Raw genomic sequence first — 17,087 nt, 5'->3', positions numbered from 1 at the left:
TATTGTCACTGAAGGAAAGCTTTATTTGTGACTCGCTCGTTGGCGGGTTTGGTTTTTGAAGTGCAGGTCGGAGGAGCTTCACTTGCGAGTGATAGATGTTGTTGTGGAGGAGGAGGAGGAGACCACCTTCCCGTCCACCACCTCTTCCACCACCGTGATCACGGCCGCTTTGGTAGTGGAGCTGGTGCTGGAGGAGATGGAGGCGCTGGAGGAACACAGAGAACATGCTTTGGTTAGGTTCTCTACACTGTTACTGTAATGTTGACTTTAGGCTGTGGAACCTCTGATTAGGGTTCTGGAAAAATCCCAGTATAACAGATCTGGATTACTGGGCTGCGTTCACACTGCACGCAAAAGTGGCCCAAATCTGACTTTTTCCTTTAATATGTGATGGATTTCCTTAAGTGGCTGATTCAGATTCACCTGTGTGAAATGATGATGAATTTTGAGTTGTGGTTGATTTGCTACATTTTAGATATATCAGATTTCAGCACCATGTATGAAAGTGGCCCAAACTGGATATGCAGCTGTGTTTAATAAGAGTTAATAAATACAGTAAATTCAATAAAGTCTATTATTGTTAGTGATTCTTTGCTCTGTGCCTGTGGCTGATTTTTCTGTCTCTTCTCCTGAAGTCCTAACCAATGGGAGAGCAGCTCAGCTGTATTTACCTAGATACCACAGAGAGAGAACAATCCTGATTGGATAGCTTTGTAATGGGATGTTTTCAGTATTTTACCTGTTTCTAATCAAAAATGCAACAATAAAATAAGAGTTTAACTGTCTGGAGAGGAATTTGAGCCGAATTGAAATGCAGTCAGAAAAAGGTGAAATGCAACAGACACGTCTCGTTACTTTTACTGTAGATTTTCTCTGAAGATGATATAATAATAATAATATTAATCCTAGTTAGTGATTGTAAAGCACTACTGTCATCTGATGATATAATCTTCTTCTTCTTCTCGGTCTTGTTTTTCTGTCAGATTTTTATCCGCTGACTCATGCTGCAGTTTTCGAGATATCTACACCATTCCAGCTCTGGAATGTCTGGACTGATTGGGAATGGCGGGTTTGAATACAGTTTTTTGACTGGAAACTTTGGATCATTTTTTTTTCCCCACAGGAATGAATGGGGTTAAGTCAGCTTATATAACAACGATTGAAGTCCATTAGTAACACCCTACTGACCATGTAAAATATCATAGTAACCACCAGCAACCACCTGGGATACCATAGCAACTGCATACCAACACCCTAGCAACTATCTGGGATACCATAGCAACTGCTTTATACCACTCTAGCAACCATCTGACACGCCATAGCGACCACCTAGCAACATCTCAGCTGCACAATCACTACTCTAATTAATTATATGATTAAATATAAAATCTATTCTATGTGGATTATAGTTATATTTTACAGGTTATCTGTACCTGCCACTGGCTTCTGCGTCCAGCAGCCTCCTGTACTCTGTGATCTCCAACTCCAGTCTGGACTTGATGTCCAGCAGCATCTGGTACTCCTGACCCTGGCGCTCCAGATCAGCGCGGAGCTGCACCAGCTGGTCCTCCAGACTGCTCACCTGAAGGCCAGCACACACACGTTAAGTCCCAAAGGAACCAACAAGCCTCAAATGTTCTTGTATGAAGTAGAAGAGACGTTCTTCAAGCCTCACCTGCGCTTGGTAGCCTGACAGCTGCATGGAGTAGCGCGTCTGAGTCTCGGCCAACGTGCTCTCCATGGACGCTTTCTGTGACCAGGAGCAGGAATTTGGTTAAACGTCACCGTAAACGTTACAGAGTGGACGATAAGTGTGTAACGGAGCGGTTCTGTGGTCTCACCATGGCTAACAGAGACTGGAGCTCGATCTCCAGAGACTGCACTGAGCTCTTCACCGTGTTCACCTCTGTCTTGGAGGTCTGCAGCGTTTCTGTGCTGGTGGCAACTTCCTGCTTCAGGGTCTCCGACTGGCAGGAAAACAGAGAGAGTCAGGAGGACCGAGGTGGTCTGAGCTGGTGGTTAACTGATTCATCGGATACTATCAGGTTAGCCTAAGTTACTATGTGGCGCACACCAGATACTATGTGATGAGCACCAGTTACTATCAGGTGTGCACTAAACAGCATCAGTTTAGCACCAGTTACTATGAGATGAGTACCCAAAGCCAAAAAGGTGCACATCAGATACTATCAGCTTAGCACCAGATACTATGTGGTGAGTACCAGATCCTATCAGATTAGCACCAGATATTATATGGTGAGCCCACAGTGCTCAGGTGTGTAGAAGATACACATTGTATCTGGTGTGCTCCAGATTTTTACCTGAAAAAAAATACACCATATACCTTCAGGGGCTCTGTAGGTGTCTGCCTTATAAGCCTTATTTTACCAAGAACCGCACTTATTAACAGCTTCTAGTCAATATCTAATCTGTTAGACTGCGTCTAATCAGTCTAATCACACACATACTAAATAATACAGATTTTGATTTATAATTAATACTCAAATAAAAGTGCTTAACTCTGTGTAGCCACTTATTGATGAACATCTTTATGCCTGTTCAGTTAGCAGACTGAACGGTTTGGAGGAACCAACCTTGGCCTGGAACCATCCCTGCAGGTCCCTCTGGCTCTTGGCAGCGACCGCCTCGTAGTGCTCACGGATTTCCTCCAGAACTTTGGTCAGATCTTCCTGTGGTGCCGCATCGACCTCCACGTGGATCTGTCCGCTCATCTGAGTGCGCATGGACACCAGCTCCTGGAGGACGATGGAGATGAGTACTGTCTCTGGACCTGCTCGCTCACTGGTCAGTGCATATACACCCTCATACACCCATAGAAACCTGGAGCATGTCTAGATTACGTCTGTACACGTTTCTTTACTTTGGTTTTTCAAAAGAGCTAACTAGGTTCTAGATCTAAGTTCTACCAACATAACACAAGCAGGAACTCTATGAATTGTGCTTTTTATGACACAGAGGAGTCTTTAGCACCTCGCTTGGAATGATTTATCACCTCCTCATGGTTCTTCTTCAGGAAGACCAGCTCCTCCTTCAGGGCCTCGATCTGCAGGGTTAGGTCTTTTTTGGTCATGTTCAGCTCGTCTAGAACCCTCTTCAGTCCAGCGATATCGGCCTCCACAGACTGGCGCATGGCCAGCTCGTTCTCATACCTGAATGAAGACACGTTCTGCTCATTCTCTTCTCTCAGTGAGCTGACAGTGTGGTTCTAGTTTCACATTCCAAAACATTCCTTTACACTGTTAAACAGATGGTTCTTCAAGGGTTCTTTAGTAAGGATATTGGTTCTATATGTAACCACGAACATTCACAGAACCATTTGCATGCTTAAATGGTTCTCTGCATGGTGAAATGGCTCTTCAGGTTGATGAAGAATGTGTTGTATATGGCTACTGTTGTGACAATGCCAACGCTTTTTGGTGCTATATAGAACCATTTTCAAAAAATGTTCTTTATAGAACCATAACAACACATTGTATAGTTTCTATACAGAACTATTGTCTATCAAAGAACCCTTGAAGAACCATCTTTTTAAGTGCCTCCTGATTTACTGCAAAAAAACAATTTCTTACTGAGTGAAAACATCTTAAATGTAGTTAATATATCTAAAATCTCTCATTGTGAGGTTTTTGTAAGAATATTGTAAAAATTTTAACCTTTTTTGTAGATATTTTTACTGTTTTAGATGGTTTTAATCCACTGAAAGTGTTTTATTCCATTGGCAGAACATTTTACATGTTTTAAGTGTTATTTCCTGAAACAAGTAAACTGATCTGCCACTGGAAAAAGACACTTTCACTTTCACTAGATAAGATCAGTCAAAACAAGTAAAAATGTCTAGAAGGAAGTTAAATACTCTCATAATATTCTTAGAACAGTCTATCACGAAAAATATTAGATATTTTAACTACATTTAAGATTTTTTTGCAGTGTAGAACCTGTTAGACATTGTTTCATAATTTAGTTAAACTGATGTGGAATTCACCATCACGTCACCTAGTTTAATTATCTAGTACTCTGTTGTTTCTACTACACGCTCGCCCTCTTAATATCTAGATGTAACATCTGTTCACTCTTTGTCCTGGTCTCTCTGTGGTTGCCTTTTTCTTGGTTTCCCAGTGCCGTGTGTTTTGTATATCTGCCATGTGCCTTTGTTTTCCTGTGACATGTGCTTTTGTTGTCATGTTGGCTCCTCCCCTGTCCTGCCCTGTCTTCACCTGTTCTTTGTCTCCTAGCCCCGCCCTCTCATTGGTCTCAGGTGTTTCTCGTTTTCTGTTAGTATTTGTACCCCTGTGTTTCTTCAGTCCCTTTGTCTTGCGTTGTCTATATACACTGTTGCTGTTTCTTGTTTAGTTCTGTTTTACTTTGTTTAGTCTTGTCATGGATGGTTACACTAGAACTGAATGTACTGTAAAAGAAATCATAAGTCAGAGCTTTTCAGAGATGAGAAGTGTCTAAACTCTCACTTGGTCCTGAAGTCGTCTGCTGCCAGGCTGGCGTTGTCAATGCTGAGGTGGACGGTGCCCTTCAGCTGAATGGCGTCCAGGATCTGAGAACATCAACAGAAAGTAAAAAAGACAGGAATAGACACTGTACCTGACCACAGTACATGAGATAACGGTCAAACTGGTCAGAGAAACTCTACGTTTCCAAATCTAGAACATTAAACAATTGCAAATCCAGTGTTGCTGTAGATGCATCACTAAAAATGGTCACACTATTAGCAGCTGTAGGTTTAGGGTTGATTTAATAGAATTATTTACACTCAACTTCAAGTTCAGTTGCATTAAACCGATGTTTAGCTGAATGTTATTTAAAGACAGACTGAACATCTACAAAGCATCTTCAGTGGACCATCCAAATAGTGTTATGGTCTAAACTAGTAAATTTTCATAAAAGTGATTTTGGAGCATTTTGATGAATTCACTCATGAAATGTTTAGAGGTGTAAAGGACAGCTGCTGGGCTCAAATACTGTAGACAAATAAAAATGGAGATATGTTTAGCAACGATATGCTAAACTGCTAACAATGAGAATGCATATGTTAAATTGCTAATTGTAAGGTTGCATATGCTAATTTGCTACTTACAATATGAATGCATGTGGACAATTGTTATTTATAGGGCTGCGTTTGCTAAATATGCTAATTATAAGAATGCATATGCTAATTATAAGAGTGCATGTGCTACATTGCTACTTATGTGAATGCATATGCTAAATTGCTAGTTTTAAATTTGCATATATTGTTAATTATAAGAATGCAAATGCAAAATGATAGCAAAACTGATTTTTCCCCAATGTGAACTTGAGTTGCTTTACTTTAGCCTGCAGCTCTGAGATGGTCCCCAAGAAGGCCGTCTGGTCTCGTGCAGCAGGTGAGGTTCTGCTCTCCAGGAACTGGCGGATCTTCAGCTCCAGCTCAGCGTTGGCCTTCTCCAGGGAGCGCACCTTCTCCAGGTAGGAGGCCAGACGGTCGTTGAGGTTCTGCATGGTGAACTTCTCGTTGCCGAGGATGCTGCCGTCTGCTGCGCCAGCGGCTCCAGCGCCAAAACCAGCACCAGCACCACCACCAAAACCTCCACCAAAACCTGCACCGAAGCCTCCACCAGAGCTGAAGCCAAAGCCTCCAGCGGAGCTGCCCAGGGACGCAGAGCGCGAAGCCTGGGAGATGCGAACTCCAGAGCCTCCAGCTCCTCCGTAGACGCTTCCGGACCTCATGGCGCTGACGCGGCTTCCCCCTCCAGCAGACAGGGACATGCGGGAGGCTCCTCCAGCTCCTCCAGCGAAGGAACCTCCAGAGACGAAGCTGCTGCGGGCAGAGAAGGTGGTGGCCATGTTTGATGGAGGCTTTCTGCTTTACTCTGCTCTGATGAGAGTGAGTGAGGAGGACAGACTCAGCCTGCTTTTATACTCTGGTCTGCTCGTCCACCTTCAGAACCGGGAGGTTTCCCAGGGGCACATCACATTTGCATGTTATGAAACATGCTGACGCTTCAGAATCTCTACCATGGTTTTTGTATGAGGTCAAGCTTTCAGGCTGGCTTTAATGACAGAATGATTGACAGTAGTTGCTTCTTTCTCAGGCTATCACCTGCATCTCTGTGCACTTGATACACAGTTCCATCCCTCATTCTGCAGGCTTTTACCTTCAGGTTCTAAATACCTCAAGCATGAGGGACAGTTCTCAACATGAAGAGGAGTCAGTGAAGGCTCTAAATTATGAATAGGATCTTTTCACCCTTAAACCGAGAAAGCCACTGGCAACGTTCCAGTTTTACAGCACAGTGAAACTTCTTTAAGATGCCTCAGTCCATACAGAAATCTGATATGTGGACATGCATGCATATTTAATATAGGATTAGGTATATATTTCAAAATATATGGTCTTATATTACTGTGCGTACATGTAAGTTTCACATATTGCACATGCATGCATAGAATATGGATCATACATATACTCTCTCAAACTGAGATAGAAAACAAAATGTGAATAACATGCAGCTAACATATGAGTAATACATTCCATCCATATACAATTTATATATATATTTTTTTAAAAAGAAACACATATCTGTGTATACTGATATATGGCTGAAATATATGCCCCATATTTGAAAACGGCCAATGTCAAATAAGTTGACAAATATGTAATATAAATGTCCACACATGACAACATCTAAGTTGGATATAAGGGAAGCTCGTATATGCTAATATATGTCATATGTAATGTATGTTAATATGTCATATATATCAAATCCATATATCACCATGTGTCAGATTTCCGTAACTCACTGGGTGGAAGATGCATAAAGATAATGATCTAAAACAAACCCACACATGGTTTATATGCAAATATCCAGCAGAACAGTCTACTCTGGCACATCTCTGTGGTTTGGCAGCCGACAGTTTCTTTGTTTTTGCCAAGAAAAAACTCAGCCATCGTTTCACCAAAGAGCTTTTTGCATGTAAGACTCACATTTGCATTTACAGAACTTTACAGGAACACGTCCAAACAGAACGTGAGCAGGTTCAGCAACCCTAACCACCTTCAAACCTGCTTCATCTTTACTCTTTACTTCTGAACTGAGATCAGTGTTTAAATGCTTAAATATTAAAATTTTTAATGTTCTCCAGATTTTTAAAGTTAGCTTAAAAAAGCCAACCTGCTGTTCTTCGTTTCATTCTTCTACGTTTTTTGTACCATTTTTACAGGTCAAACCAACAAACTTAGAGCCTTTACGGGAATTGGTGCGCTTGTGAACCGACTGGACGAATGGCTTACATACAGTGTTCATTCAAACGTAGATTCCTCTCCCTTAAGGAAAAGAATGGTTACCAGGCCGTGGCTATGGTATCGCATCATAGCAGCCACCTGGGATGCCATAGCAACAGCCTGGCAACACCTTAGCAACCTCCTGGGATACCATAGCAACAGCCTGGCAACACCTTAGCAACCTCCTGGGATACCATAGCCACGGCCTTGTAACACCTTAGCAACCACCTGGGATACCATAGCAACAGCCTGGCAACACCTTAGCAACCTCCTGGGATACCATAGCCACGGCCTTGTAACACCTTAGCAACCACCTGGGATACCATAGCAACAGCCTGGCAACACCTTAGCAACCACCTGGGATACCATAGCAACAGCCTGGCAACACCTTAGCAACCTCCTGGGATACCATAGCAACAGCCTGGCAACACCTTAGCAACCTCTGGGATACCATAGGCACGGCCTGGCAACACCTTAGCAACCTCCTGGGATACCATAGCCACGGCCTTGTAACACCTTAGCAACCACCTGGGATACCATAGCAACAGCCTGGCAACACCTTAGCAACCACCTGGGATACCATAGCAACAGCCTGGCAACACCTTAGCAACCTCCTGGGATACCATAGCAACAGCCTGGCAACACCTTAGCAACCTCTGGGATACCATAGGCACGGCCTGGCAACACCTTAGCAACCTCCTGGGATACCATAGCAACAGCCTGGCAACACCTTAGCAACCACCTGGGATACCATAGTAACAGCCTGGCAACACCTTAGCAACCACTCAGGATACCATAGCAACAGCCTGGCAACACCATAGCGACCACCTGGGATACCATAGCAACAGCCTGGCAACACCTTAGCAACCTCCTGGGATACCATAGCAACAGCCTGGCAACACCTTAGCAACCACCTGGGTAAGTGTGAGGTACAAACTCCAGTGCTGTGTAATTATTTTAGTAGTTATATGATGTAAAAGACTGTCGATGAATAAAACATCTGTTTATTACCAATAAACTGAACTGAATCTGGAAAGCAGTGATCCTTACTGTGGTTCTACTGGGTTCTTACTGTTTACTTCACAAACTATTTGTTCTTTGTCATTTTACTCCATATAACTTACCGGCTACTTGAAGGAGGTTCTGATTTACATTCCTGCCTAAATGTGACACTGCAGTGAAATTTAGTCAGTGTTTTTGTATTTATCACCTAATTACTCCAATTATATCAGAGATTTTATACCACGTCCTTAATATCTAGAACCTGTTAGTGATTTCAGTGGAATTACCATATTTTACCCAGTATAATTACACACTACTTCAGAGTTGCACCTGATAGTTAACTGGTGGATACCTAGAACTCAGCACACTGTGAAATAAAATGTTGCTATTATTTTTAATAAATTTGATATGACATTGAGGATAAACCTGCAGCTCAGTGGGACATTTAATCTGTTTTAGTAGAAAAGAAACACCGCCCTGTAAAGAACCTAAAAAATGACCACACTATCTATAGATATGTCATAATCATAAAGGTAAACAATATTCATGTCAGTTAGCAGATCAGTTGGAGCTCCGCTTGGTGCAGCAAACAGTTTGTGGAGTTTTTAACCCAATTCTCATTACCGCATTGTGTTTATGACTGATAATCACCATTTTTAGATTAATTCGATTAATTATTTTAATTGAGTTTGAAAATTAGTTTGTATTACTTTTAACCTCTTAAATGGTCAGAACCCACCCGCAGGCCGAGAGTGTTATTACACACGTCTATAATCAAAGATCAGCTCAGCCAGTTTACACTGAAGTTCTTGTAGTTACTGAGTAATAAGCCTTAGGTTGTAATAAGACAGATTTTATGAGGTTAAACATTGTATTTCTTTAATTTAATCATTTCCTCGTAAACTGTGAGGATGCGAAACAAAAGCCACATGTTTTGTGACAGTAATGAGAAAAACCTCAGTGTATAGATTAATAATCAGCTATAAATACTGCAGTCTGACAGTAGTGTACAGATTATGAGAAGATGTGAAAAATCATTAGAGAATTATCAGAGCTGTGGTACTGATGAGAATTTGGTTACTTAAATCACAAAAATGTTACAAAAAAATCAATTTAAAAAAAATCAGTGAAATCCATTCACATTTATTTTGAATTAGTCACCCAGGCAACACTGTTTGTATATTGAAAAAACATTAAATTTTAGTCATTTTAAGTTTGTCCTGTTTGTGAAAAGAACCTTCATGTAGTAACAAACAGTTAAACTGCTTTTATTCTCAATTCAACTCAAATAAACACTGAATATAAAAAAAAAATCAGAAATGTAGTTAAATATTTTGAATTAGTTCAAACTTCAAAAATAACTGCACAGTTCCAGATATTTCAGCATAGACTGTGTTATGGTTCTGTTTAGAACCATGAGTGCTATATAGAACTACCTCCTGCTTAAATGGTTCTCTGCATGGTGAAATCGTTCTCCAGATTGAAGGTGAATGTGTTGTAAATGGTTCTATATAATAATATTATTATTAATAATAATAATAATAATTATTATTATTATTATTATTATAATAAAAAATACTACTACTACTAATAATAATAATGAATTTTATTTATATAGCACTTTTCATGCCAGTGGCAGCTCAAAGTGCTTTACAGACAGGTGATAAAACAGTTATAGAAGAGATCATTAGTGCTTAATTAGAATCAGAAGAAAATGAAGAAGATTAAATTAGAAGATAAAAAGCACGAGACGTTCAGTTTTAGTTAAATGCTGATTTAAAGAGAGACGTTTTTAGGTGCTTCTTAAAAGTGAGCTCTGAGCTTGACTGTCTAATAAAAGCTGAACTGAGCTCCACAGTTTAGAAGCAGAATAACTGAAAGAGTCTCTCCATGTTTTCTGTATTGTACAGAGGGTCTCTGTAGAAGGCCACTATCTGCAGATCTTAGATTGCGTGCTGGAACATAAACAGACAGACACTCTGTGATGTAAGAGGTGCTTTAAGGTTGTTTTGAGCTTTAAAGACGGGTAGCAGAACCTTGAAATCTATCCTGAATGATACAGGCAGCCAGTGCAGCTCTTTCAAAACGGGACTGATCTGATCTCTCTGTGTTGTTTTTGTTAGGATGCTGCTGCGTTTTGTACGAGTTGTAAGGGATGTGTAGTTTTCTTAGGAAGTCCAGTAAGAAAATCATTACAGTGATCAACTCTGCTGTAACAAACGCATGAACAGGTTTCTCTGCGTCGCTCTGAGACAGAAAAGGCTGAACTTTAGCGACATTTCTTAAATGATAAAAAGCTGCTTTAGTGACTGTTTACATGTGGGGTAAAACAGAGCTCAGAGTCTAAGATCACTCAGGTTTGGTACTTCAGGTTTGGTAGATGAAGCTAAAGAACCAAGTTTCTCAAAAATCATTTTTCTCTGAGTTTCTGTATCAAAAATCAGTAATTCAGTTTTTTCATGATTTAATTATATAAAATTTTGCAACATCCACTGAGAAATATCTGACACACAGCTGGTCAGTCTGTCTACAGAGTCTTGATCGTCAGAAGGAATAGAAATGTATAACTGGGTGTCGTCAGCATAGCTATGAAAATTTATACTATGTTTCCTAATAACATCACCTAGAGGTAGCATGTACAAAGAGAAAAGCAAAGGCCCTAAGACTGAACCTTGGGGGACTCCACAAGAAACGGCAAATCGTTTTGATGAATGATTTCCAGGTGAAACCATGAACTGCCTATTACTTAAATATGATTTAAACCATTCTAAAACTGAGCCCGAGAGGCCGACCCAGTATTCAAGACGCTGGAGTAAAATCTTGTGGTCAACGGTTTCAAGGCTGCACTGAGATCTAATAAAACCAAAACAGAAGGATTTAGCACCAAAAAGCGTTCTGCTATTGTTACAATGTCAAACTTGTAATCCGTTTTGGTGCTGTATAGAACGATTTTCAGAAAGGTTCTATATAGAACCGTATGCAACACAGTCTCCATCACACTGAAGAACTATTTTACCATGCATAGAACCATTTAAGCTGGAACTGGTTCTATATACCACTAATCGTTCTAAACAGAACCATTCCATTTATTAAGGAACCTTTGAAGAGTCATCTTTTTTAAGAGTGAGAGGCAGAATGGTTCTATTTAGAACCATGAATTCTGTATAGAAGCATTTCATGCTTGAATGGTTCTCTGCATGGCGAAATGGTTCTTCAGATTAAAAGAGAATGTGCTGTAAATGGTTCTATATAGCACCAAGAAGAGTTTTGCTATTGTTATGATGTCAAACTTCTTACAATGGAAGAACCCTTTTTTGGTTCTTTATAGAAAGGTTTAAAAAGGTTTTATGTAACATTGATGTTATGAAGTGACTGATCAACTTTCAGGTGCTGAGAGATTTTGCTGAACTGGTTTTACTGGAATTTACAGAAACTCTGAAGCTTCACTCTCTGGAGTCACATTTTAATCCGTTACTGTCTGACCCCCTTCACTCAGCCTGCACCTGTGTTATGATCCATTTATTGATTATTTATTGAGTCACTTTCATGTGATTTTGCATTTTTTATTGTTTTACATTTGCCATTTTTAAATTAGTTTTATTTTTAATGTTTATTATTAGATTTATCATTTATTATGTCATGTTCTTATTATCTTTGCAATGTTATCAGTTTAATCCGATTTGGTTGAATTTTTACTCTCTAATTTTACCATTACAATTATTTTTTGTATATTTTATTATTTTTAACTCATGTTTTTATAATCTATTTTTTTTCACTTTAATCCCTGCTTTCTGCATAACGCTCGGCTGCATAGTATATGAGGGTCACCCTCAATGTGCTGAGAGTTCAAATAAAAGTCAATTGATTGGCTGATTTATGACATGCCTCTGAGCACCTGTAGTGGGCGGGGCTAATACAGGCTTTTAGGAGAATACCTGGCGTTTTACTGTTCTCTAAAATTCCAAACAAGACACTAAAATAATGTCACCCTTTAATGGTCACTCTCTGAGACTAGGCTTAATCCTAGATGTTATGCTGAATCAGAGGTTTTTCCAAAATTTCCTGTATAACTGATCATTCAGAGCGGTTTGGTGTGAAATGGTTCAGATGTCTTTACAGTGGTGGTGATAGAAACCAGGGGTCGCCATGACTACAACACAGATATAGACATTTTATTTACTATCCAAAACCACCAGTGAACCTACACGAGTCTTCTGAGTTTATATGGAATGTTGATGATGGAAAATAGTGGAAAATCTGAAATAATAAGTTTTCTTTGGGGACTATTTTGCCTCATAACACCTGGCATATTATGTATCCCTCCACCATGAATGGAGTTTAAGGCCAAAATCTTCTCAAAACTATCATAAAACAGTGTCTCAGTCATCAGGCAGTGAATTCATAACCATTTCATGTAGTAACTTTCTGTGAGGGAGCTTTTAGAGGTGGATGTCTGGTTCCTATCACCACCACTGTGAACAGTTCTGACTCTGTCAGTTTATCTAGAACAGAGCGTTTCACACCAAACCACTCTGAACGAGTGAATGTTTAACTTAAATGTTTAATAATGCTGAAACTGTGGTGATAAAGTGGTGGAGTTCTCCTGGAGAGCTGTAAAGCTGCAGTAGGTGGGCTGCGCTGGGGGCTGTGGTGGTGGTATGTAGGTGGTGTTCAGACCTGCTCACCCCGCGGTGCTGAAGGCGGCTGACAGCACTCAGATTTGTTGCAGTGGGTTTTAGCCTGAAGGCTGACACTAACCAGAGCAACTCAGCAGTGTGTATTTGACCTTTTAAACCCTGAACAGAAGAGCCTGCTCAGACCTTCATATTAGTGCCTGGAACTCAGTTCATCTGTTCAAACTTTGAACAAAAATACTAAATATTTTATGCTCATGTCCACTGTTAAGAATAAAGGTGCCAGAAAGGGTTTCTCACAGGGAAAACCTGTGAGAGAGTGTCTTAAATGAGTTTACTGAGGTGATGGAGGGTGAATTGGGTTATAGTGCACGTTGGGGCTGAGGTGGCTCAGAGTCAGGCTCGAACCACCGATGTACTGATTGGTGGTCCGAGGAGCTACCGCTGCGCTGGGAAGCACAGGCAAAAATGGGAATAACACTTCAACGAATGGGAATAAAAAAACGGGAAACAGGCAGACAAAGGGGACGCTGTGCACTCAAACATAGACTGAGATAGAAAAGTGAAATAAAAGAATCAGAAAACAAAAAACACTTCCTCTGTGATTCTGAAGGGAAGGTCAGCTTAATGTTTCACCTGTTTGCTCTTTGTGGAACAAACGCTTTTGTATGACTTGGAGCCGTTTTTATTTAAGCCTTCTTTTTGTTTCTCTCTTTTGTTTTTTCCAGCCCTCTTTTCTTTTTCGATTTGTTTTCTTTTCTTTTCCCTTTTCTTACCTTTCTGTTTAAATGCCACAGCCTTAAGTAGAGGAGTCCACAGGTGTGCCAGGTTGGGCCTAATCAGCCCGAGGGTTTCTGGGAATTTGAGTTCTCTGAACTTGTGGCGCCTCACTGCTGTCGCCTCCTGCTGGCGGCCGGCGGCGCAGGCTGGGCCCTTATACCTAATCACGGTAGCTGCGTCTTCTAAAGTTTCTACAGAGCTGTAGTGGATGGAAGCACAGCTTAACCGACTGGGGTTAAAGGAGGAGCTGTTAGAGTCTGAACGTGTGCAGAGAATTAAAATGAGGATTCAGCAGCAGAAGAACTTAAAACGAAATGACAGATAAACCCAGTCCTACATACAAGATCAGCAACATAAAGACCAACCAACCTCCAACTTCAGTAGGGGGGGGGCACACATGGTGGCCAGTCAGATTTATATGGGAACCAAATTTTTATTTTTTATTTTTCCCAATTTAGTCGTACCCAGTTCCACCCACTAGTTCTGACTCCCCCAGTCACACTATACTACCAGCGCTGGGAGGGCGAACGCAAACATAGGCTTCCTCTGAGTCCTGTGAAGGACTCTCAAAAAAGATGGTTCGTTGGTTCTTCAAGGGTTCCTTAGTAAAGAGACTTGATCGGTTTAGAACCATGAGTTCTATATAGAAACATTTGCATGCTTTAACGGTTCTTTGCATGTTGAAATGGTTCTTCAGACTGATGGAGAATGTGTTTTATATGGATATATGGTTTTTTATGGTTCTGACATCGTAACAATAGCAGAACCCTTTTTGATGCTAAATAGAACCCTATACAACACATTCTCCATTTAAGCAATGGTATATGGTTCTAAATAGGGCAATTCTTTTGATTTAAAGAACCCTTGAAGAACCGTCTGTTTTAGAGTGTAGGAGAATATTTAAGAACGTACTACATTTTATATTTAAGAACACTGGTCCTCATTATACTAATTTCCTTGATAAATGTTCTTGATAAAGGTTCTAAGAAAAAGTCTGCGTCAGATTCATGACGTGTTCTTAAAGGGCAGAACTGTTCTCGCCTTTGTGCTCTTGAGTGTGTGTAGATTCTGTTCTTACGTAAGAACAAACCCCACATAAGAGAACACTGGTGAGTCAGAATCTTCGTCAAAACTGCGTAAGTGGGTTTAAGAAGGAATTTCTTCTTAAGAACGTTTGGAGAACGAGGACCAGTGTTATGAACTTCTCAGTGTTTGTCTTAAGATCCTTCCTAAGTTATTTCTTAGGAAATCTGGCTGCTAACATACAGAACATGGTCAGTAGATGAAACGCTGTGCAGGTCTGATCTGAGCTGATCTCACACCGATTTCCTTCTAAATATGACAAATGGAGCTTCATTTCTTACTGACAGACAGAAGGTGGCAGTATTCGGCTTTCTGGAGGAACCAGCACTCTGTAATGTACAGATTTCTATAACTCAGCACTGCAAAACACCATGAAGATCTACACAAACGCCTCAAGGTTGCTAAAAGACACCGTACACAACGTTTTATGGGCTGATAAAGCCAGATATTATGATTTGAGGATTATCCGCTGCCTCTGAATCTTCATAACTTGCCGTAATAGAAGAGTACATTGGTTTTAGGCCTTAAATTCATGTAAGATTCTTCAACCATTCATTATTGCTTGGGGTGTTAGTAACCCTGAAGATTTAGCTAGCACACAAACTGATTCACACACTGTCATCATAATAACAATAACACGATTATAAAATGCAGTATGTGTACATATTCATGTTTATTCATATAAGAAACATAAAATGTTTTTCTCGCTGCAGGTGCCAACTCTGTTAAACACTCTTTTACACTTACGAGATATCAAAATATTCCAAAACACACGAAAAATAGAGGTTCATCAATGGTTCTCGGCTTGGGTGTACAGTTCTACATTCTTAAAAAAAAGATGGTTCTCCAGAATCTTTAGTAAACACAATGCGCAGAACCATAAACACTCAAACAACCATTTGCATGCTTAAATAGTTCTTTGCATGGTAAAAAAAGTTCTTCAGATTGATGTAGAATGTGTTGCATATGGTTCTACATGGAACCTTTTTGAAAAGGGTTACAAGTTCGACTTCGTAACAACAGTAGAACCCGTTTTGGAGCTATATAGAACCACATACAACATATTCTCCACCAATCTGAACCAATTCGCCATGCAGAGAACTATTTGAGCATGCAGATGGTTCTTTGAGTGTTCATGGTTCTACATAGAAACATTATCTTTTAGTAAAGAACACTTAAAGAGCCATATTTTCTAAGAGTGTCAGAAAATAGCTTTAATTGGTGTGGACCTGTTCTTTAAACCTGAAAAGCTTCTTCACACTCACACATCTCATTTACAGAGATGCCTTATTAAAGAACCATCCACTGGAAGGTTCTTCAAGGAACCAAAAGTGGTTATTCTTTGGCCATTGCTCCAAATGGCACCTTTATGTAGTTCTTGAACAGCTATGAGGCTCTACAATGACCATGGCCACCACTGAGAAGTGAATTATCAAACCTCAGTTCCAGAGTAGAAGTTTTACGGTTCATTTATCTAGAACTTCTCCACATGCAGTAACCAGCAGTGAGGAATCTACAGAAAGCATGTGCCAAAGTTTTGCCTTCTAAAGTGTCCAGATTAAAGAGTTTTAGTCTTGACTGAAAAGTAAAGGGCTTAAAATGAACGTGAGTGGCTGCCAGGTTGTGAGCTGGTGGGCGTGTCAGGGTGTTGTCTTCTAATACATATGCATGAGATCACCTGTAACTGCCTAAAAAGGTAAATTTTAGAGGGTAAACAGGATCAGTGGGTGTTTCAGAGACTGAGTCTAACTAGCCAATCACAGAGCAGCTATGGTCTCCTTTTAAGGAAGAATCAGTGGAGTTAATCTAGACAACAGACAGGCTGCACAGAGACACAGCCGGGCCCCTGCTGCCCCCCACCTCTACCCAAAGACACGGCTGGGCCCCTGCTGCCCCCCACCTCTACCCAAAGACACAGCTGGGCCCCTGTTACCCCCCCCACCTTTGCCCAAAGACACGGCTGGGCCCCTGGTACCCCCCCACCTTTACCCAAAGACAAGTCTGGGCCCCTGCTGCAACCCCTACCCCTACCTAAAGGCAGGAATTGGCCCCTGCTGCCCCCCACCTCTACCCAAAGACACGACTGGAACCCTGTTACCCCCCCCACCTCTACCCAAAGACAAGGCCGGGCCCCTGCTGCCCCCCCACCTCTAGCCAAAGACACAAATTGGCCCCCTGCTGCCCTCCCATCTCTATCCAAAAACACAACTGGGCCCCCCCTGCCCCCCACCTCTATCCAAAGACACGACTGGGCTCCTATTGCCCCCTACCTTTACCCAAAGACACGGCTGGGCCCC

At 41.0% G+C, this 17,087-nt stretch overlaps 1 protein-coding gene across 1 annotated transcript; it reads right to left on the bottom strand.

Annotated features, from left to right (window-relative positions):
• On the bottom strand, positions 1 to 5,902 carry LOC118805187 (keratin, type I cytoskeletal 13-like). Its single transcript, XM_036565806.1, has 8 exons — positions 5,338 to 5,902; positions 4,485 to 4,567; positions 3,014 to 3,170; positions 2,595 to 2,756; positions 1,842 to 1,967; positions 1,676 to 1,750; positions 1,434 to 1,582; positions 1 to 205 (listed from the first exon to the last, which is right to left on the bottom strand). The coding sequence occupies exons 1-8, from the start codon at positions 5,851 to 5,853 to the stop codon at positions 79 to 81; spliced, it is 1,395 nt and encodes a 464-aa protein (XP_036421699.1). The 5' UTR covers positions 5,854 to 5,902; the 3' UTR covers positions 1 to 78.
• Between the last annotated feature and the right edge of the window lie 11,185 nt (positions 5,903 to 17,087).

Source organism: Colossoma macropomum, unplaced genomic scaffold, assembly GCF_904425465.1.
Source record: "Colossoma macropomum unplaced genomic scaffold, Colossoma_macropomum, whole genome shotgun sequence".
Taxonomy (NCBI): Eukaryota; Metazoa; Chordata; class Actinopteri; order Characiformes; family Serrasalmidae; genus Colossoma; species Colossoma macropomum.
This window is presented reverse-complemented; position numbering and strand designations above follow the sequence as displayed.

Coding starts and splice junctions, on each gene's coding strand:
- LOC118805187 (XM_036565806.1), bottom strand. CDS start 5,853: ATGGCCACCACCTTCTCTGCCCGCAGCAGCTTCGTCTCTGGAGGTTCC. Junction 4,568..5,337: donor TCTCAGAGCTGCAGGCTAAA/GTAAAGCAACTC, acceptor TGATGTTCTCAG/ATCCTGGACGCCATTCAGCT. Junction 2,757..3,013: donor TGAAGAAGAACCATGAGGAG/GTGATAAATCAT, acceptor ATCGTCCTCCAG/GAGCTGGTGTCCATGCGCAC.